General features: G+C 42.5%; 1 protein-coding gene across 1 annotated transcript; it reads left to right on the top strand.

The window, feature by feature from the left end:
* The first annotated feature begins 479 nt into the window (after window positions 1-479).
* Window positions 480-5,344, top strand: LOC108682864 (phosrestin-2). The gene is made up of 7 exons (XM_018172110.1): window positions 480-649; window positions 1,118-1,178; window positions 1,454-1,640; window positions 2,956-3,042; window positions 3,915-4,062; window positions 4,638-4,774; window positions 5,197-5,344. The coding sequence occupies exons 1-7, from the start codon at window positions 602-604 to the stop codon at window positions 5,342-5,344; spliced, it is 816 nt and encodes a 271-aa protein (XP_018027599.1). The 5' UTR covers window positions 480-601.
* The last annotated feature ends 457 nt before the right edge of the window (window positions 5,345-5,801 follow it).

Below are 5,801 nucleotides of genomic sequence, written 5' to 3'. Positions count from 1 at the left end.
GGTTTGTTCTGTGCGTCGAATCTGGCACCCCCTTCGATTCTCGCAACACAAGAAGGCCGTTGAGTAGAAGCCTTGGTGGTGGATGGGAGAAGAAAAAAGTTATGCGAGTTGAATGAAGGTGGGAGAGTGTGAGGGGGGCGTCAGGGGGACAGCTGAGCCAATTACCTACCCGGGTTTATAAGACGTCCAGCGACGATGTGGGCGAAGACGTGACAAAGCAGACGTCGCGGCGAACGTTGGGTGACCGTGTCGCGCTGAAGCACAAATCATCACGCCTAAGCTGGGCGTGATGATTGCAAACCGCTGGGCCCAGCTGGGTGGAGTGATCGCACCAGCTGGGGCCAGCTAAGAAGGGAAACTTTGGTTCACTGCTGCTCAGCTGGACTTGGTAATGTCACGCTGAAAGAATATGATGATGAGTGAATTCAGGTCGTGGGGAAGGGCCATGAGGATTCCTTGTTATTTTATTGTTCTTTTCAGACCACTTTTACAAGCTTTATTGTGCTCTGTTAGTGCATATACTTAATATCTTTGCTCCTTAACTGGAGTTGATTTTGAATTAAAGGTTGAGTTTGAGTTGAATTTTAGAGAAGCAATCAAGATGGTGGTGTCCTTCCAGGTCTTCAAGAAGAGCTCCCTCAACGGCAAGGTGGGATTGGTTCCCATTGTGACGACAATCATCATAACTATGCCTTTAATCATCCTCACTATGTACTTGATCATAATCACTAATTGCATGATCGTCGTTATGCCGACTACCTGCATTATTTGCTTGCAACTATCAAATTATGTCTCTAGTTTCCATTATTATACCACAATTCGTAATAATTTCGCTTAATTTGTCTCGAAATAGGTACCATACCAATTATACCCTTAATCATCTAAATTTGTCCCTTAATTATCATAATTATGAGCATGATCATCCCCATTATTCCATATAACCACGTGCAATAAGCTAATCCTTAATCACCCTAATCACGACGCCCTCCATCCCCATTGTACGATATAATCCTAAATGATGATATTATTCCTAATCACCCTCATCGTGACCCCATCCATACCTATTGTGCCATACAACTCCAAATCACAACATAATCCTTATCACTCTGCCCTCCAGGTGCACATGTACCTCACCAAGCGGCAGATCCGGGACTTTGTGACGCACGCTGAAGACATCGGTGAGTAGTAGGCCAAGACTGTGTAGGCCAGGACTGTGTAGGCCTAGACTGTGTAGGTCTAGGCTACGTAGGCCTAGACGATATGGACCTAGCCTGTGCCCCTTACTCCCCCAGAGGGAACGGCGCTCATTGATCCCAGTTACACAGGTTCACCCCTCACTCTCCCAGAGGGATTGGTGTTCATAATCACAAATTACTCATGTCCCCCTCACTCCCCCCGAGGGAGCTGTGAACGTAAACCACAGTTACTCAGGTCCTCCCCTTTAATCCTCCAGAGGGAGCGGTGCTCATAGACCCAAGTTTCGTGGGCGACCGCAGGGTCTACGCACAGGTTGTGCTCAGGTTCAGGTTCGGGCGTGAGGACGATGAGACCATGGGTCTGAACTTCACCAAGACCCTCTGTGTGGAGACCAAGCAGGTCTACCCTCCCGTAGAGGAGCATCACGCCACCGAAATCCAGGTGTGGAAAAGAGAATTTACAGAAAAATTTTGTGCAAATGGTAGAGGATGAAGGTGGCTGAAAATAGTGGATGTTGACTGGACGAATGAGTTAGTGTGTGTATTCTGCCAGCGTAGTGCCCACCCCAGGTAAAATTTGAAGCAGTTTTTGAGCCGAGCCGGTGCCGCACAGGGCAGGCTAGAAGCAGTGTAGGAGCAAATATGGAACATGCTTGTCTCTTATCGATGCCTATACTGTATATGTAACTGGCAGGCCAGCCCAGCGTTGCGTGGGCTCAATAATTTATGCTATTTTGGGATCCTGTTATCCAACATCCCGCAATCCCCGATCTCGTTGGAAATAATAGAGCTTTTGTATTCAATGTAAACAAAGACCTCTTCAAACCAGCATTTTACATAAAAATAGGAGCCACACTTCACTTCCGTTTCAAAATGCAGCAAAAGCTTTTTTGCATTTTTTAATTTAAATTTATATATGCCAATTTCGAATTAATTTGCAGTTTTGATCCAAACATTTACTCTTTTACTGTGATTACTTTATATTCTTCCACTAAGAATAAAATTTCAGTTCCAGGTAATATCCAGAACCGCGGATACGCGTCCAAACAAACCCTAATTATTTGCGTCTTAAAACACAAATCCAGTAACACAAAAACTTTGTCCTTATAAATGAGGCAAATGAAATCCTTGCTGTAAATCAGCCATTTCTGGCGTTGGAATTTTAAATTCTGTTGCAAACCTGCTGGTGTCCGACATTCACGATCCTGCTCCAAAACTACTCTAAACCTGATCTAAACCAGCTTTTAATCTGCTTCAAACCAACTCAAAACCTGCTCTAAATCTTATCTAAACCTGCTCTTAACCAGCTTTGGACATGGCCTATGCCTGGTCCATACCTGGTCTAAACCTGGTTTAAATCTGTTCTAAACCCGCTGTAGAAATAATCAGAACTTGCTCTCTAAACCGGATCTCCATCTGTTCTAAATTTATTCTAAATCTGATATAAACCTGCTCTAAACTTGCTCTAAACCTGCTCTAGATCTGCTCTAAACCTGCTTTAAACTAACTCTAAACCTGCTCTAAATCTGCTCTAAAATTTATTTGAGCCTACTCTAAACCTACTCTAATGCTTCCAGCGGCCCCGACTCCTACTACAAATTTTTAACTGGGGCGTACGTGTTCCCTAGTGGATTTCAGCAAATCATTTTTACTTCGTGTCATTATCCAATATTATTCAACTCGCTGCATAAACCCATCACCTCCCCCCCATCATCATCGTAAACATCATCACGTTCATCACCATCTCTTGTTTGTGCAGAAGCAGCGTGAGTCTGCACATCGAGCGCGTGCAGAGCCTCCCCAGCGATGAGCTCACCAAGCCTCCCCCACACGGGTCCATCACCAGGTAAGGGATGTTCGGGGGACCAGACGAGGGAGGGGCGTGTGAATGACGTCGTGTGTACGTAAATTGTACGTAAGATTCTTTATTACTGAACGGCGTGTGTGTTGCACCTAAGATTATTACTGAACGGCGTGTGTGTTGCACATAAGATTATAATCACTTACCGCACACACAACGTGTATTCTAATAAAGTGAATGGCGTGTGTGTTGCACATAAGATTATTAGTGAATGGCGTGTGTGTTGCACCTAAGATTTTTAGAGAATGGCGTGTGTGTTGAATGCGTGATCTTTAGTGAATGCCTTTTATGATGTATGTACTACTGAATGACGTGCATGTTGAATGACACATTCAGCCCTCAAAAAGCATTAAAATCAGCGATATAAATGCTCAATACTGAACACAGATTACAAAATTTCTCCACATTTACACGACCAGCGATTTAAGTGTGTAATCCTTTTGCCTAAGCAGGTTTCAACCGATGATTCCACTAAGAATTGTCTAGTTTTAAGTGATTCTTCTATCTGAGATTTTACATCTTTCTGTCTGCCATTTGACATTCTTCTGTCTGCCGTTTGACATTCTTCTGTCTGCCATTTGACATTCTTCTGCTTGCCATTTGACATTCTTCTGTCTGTCATTTGACGTTCTTCTGTCTGCCATTGGACATTCTTCTGTCTGACATTTGACATTCTCCTGTCTTACATATGACATTATTTCATTTAAGAAATTTATGTCTGTCATTTGACATTCTTCTCTCTGCCATTTGACATTCTTCTGTCTTACATTTGACATTCTCCTGTCTTACATTTGACATTATTTCATTTAAGAAATTTATGTCCGATATTTGAGATTCTTCTGTCTGTCAATTGACAGGAACTTCCTGACGTGCTCTGGTACAGTGACGGTAGAAGTATCGTTAGACGCGCCCGTCTACCGTCAGGACCAGGACGTAACTATCAGCGTTAACGTCATCAATAAGACGTCGAAAGACGTCAAGAAACTCAAGGTCAAAGTCATGCAGGTAAGTCAAAGGGATCAAGTCAGGCTGGTTGAATTTTATTTTGTGGTTTTACTTACATCGTTATATATTAACCTATTATCCGCAGCATAAAATTCATTCAAAAATCTAAAAATACCAATTTTTTGAACTGAAGGCGACATGCTTTCATTGAGGATGTCGTGAATTTACCTTTTTACGTTTTTGAATTCTTGGTGAACTTGCGATTTAAACAGACTAATGATATCAGCATTAATATAGTCTTATTTTTAGTGTTTAACATTTCTCCACATAAATCAAAATATTCACTAAGAAAAAAATATAACTTAGTATTCACTGCAGTGAGTGACTGAGAGCGCATTTTCACGTCGACGAAAACATGAAGTCACGGACGGACAGACGGACATGGCGAGCGCAATAGTGCATTTTTTTCATAAATGAGAAAATGCGCTAAAAAGCGAGTCCTATATACTTTCGAGTACCATGTTTTTTTTCTTGTGTGGGCTACAGCCAATTTAAAGACGTGTCAGTGCTACTTGCAGTAAGTATGTCAGTATTTGGACAAAGAGACATTTTTCTGAGTATAACGTTGCCCTCAGCTGAGCGAAGTGCCGATGTTCAGCCACACGCAGCGGCGGGAGAAGACGCTCAGCAAGGCGGAGGAGGCGCTGCTGCTGCCCCCTGGTGCCTGCACCCAGAGGGCCATCACCCTGGTGGCCCTAGTGCCCCCAAAACGGTGGGTCCAACCCTCCATTTCTGTCCCCCAAACGGTGGGTCCAACCCCACTGGTGGTTGAAGTGCTCCGGATGATTCGCTGCATCAAGCAAAATCCAACCTTAATTGAATCATTGGTTGTTAGGGCCCAAATTTAAGAGATTTGTCCACATAAAAAATAACTGACTGTAGAAAATTATTTTGTAAATTCAGCTTTATGCATAAATTACTCAGCTTTGCCTCAATTCCTGTGAGGAAAACTCGAGTGACCGACGCAGAGCAACGAAACTAAAAAAACCAAATGGTAGACAAAAATGGCATCAGGATAAGGCGAGAATCAATAACCAACTTTTTAGTACTAATGACCAAAGTAATTTATTATAACGGAATGAATGTTTTCTTAATTTTCTTAATTAACATTTATGTTTCTTTCACACCACCCAGGGCACAGGGCATGGTCTTCCTGCAGGGGTCACTGACGCAGACGTCGTCAGGTGCGTCGCTGGCGCAGACGACGTTGCTGCCGAGCGACGTGTGCCGCAGTGACGTCTTTGGCATCCTCGTCTCATACATCGTCCGCGTCAAGGCCTAGTTTCTTACCTGAGTGTTTCTTAAGTCTATTTGTAACTTCAAAATTTTCGGTGCTGGGCTGATTAAAATTATTTTAACCACAGTTCAAACAACATAATCAAGAACATTTAATCAACTTGAAATTAATAAATAATGAATTATTCTACTAAATAATATTCATTACTTAAATGGATACAAAAGATGATACAACTATTAATTCATATATCAATAATTATATTAATTATTGTTTATTGTAAACAAGTAAACATATGATATTATATGTTGATACATGCAGAATATTATCAAGCAAACATATGATAATATTCTAATATTCAATAAATATATAATTAAAACTACAAGACAAATGCACACAACAGGTCAACGTCAGAGATCAGCCTCCCGTACCACGCGGTCTTGGCACGGGACCGTGGGGATGGAGGGGAGGGGGGGCCCGTACCAAGCAGGTCTCGGGTCCAAGA

Source organism: Hyalella azteca, unplaced genomic scaffold (assembly GCF_000764305.2).
Source record: "Hyalella azteca isolate HAZT.00-mixed unplaced genomic scaffold, Hazt_2.0.2 contig6269, whole genome shotgun sequence".
Taxonomy (NCBI): Eukaryota; Metazoa; Arthropoda; class Malacostraca; order Amphipoda; family Hyalellidae; genus Hyalella; species Hyalella azteca.
The sequence above is the reverse complement of the archived record's forward strand: the minus strand, read 5'-3'. Positions and strand labels throughout refer to the sequence as shown.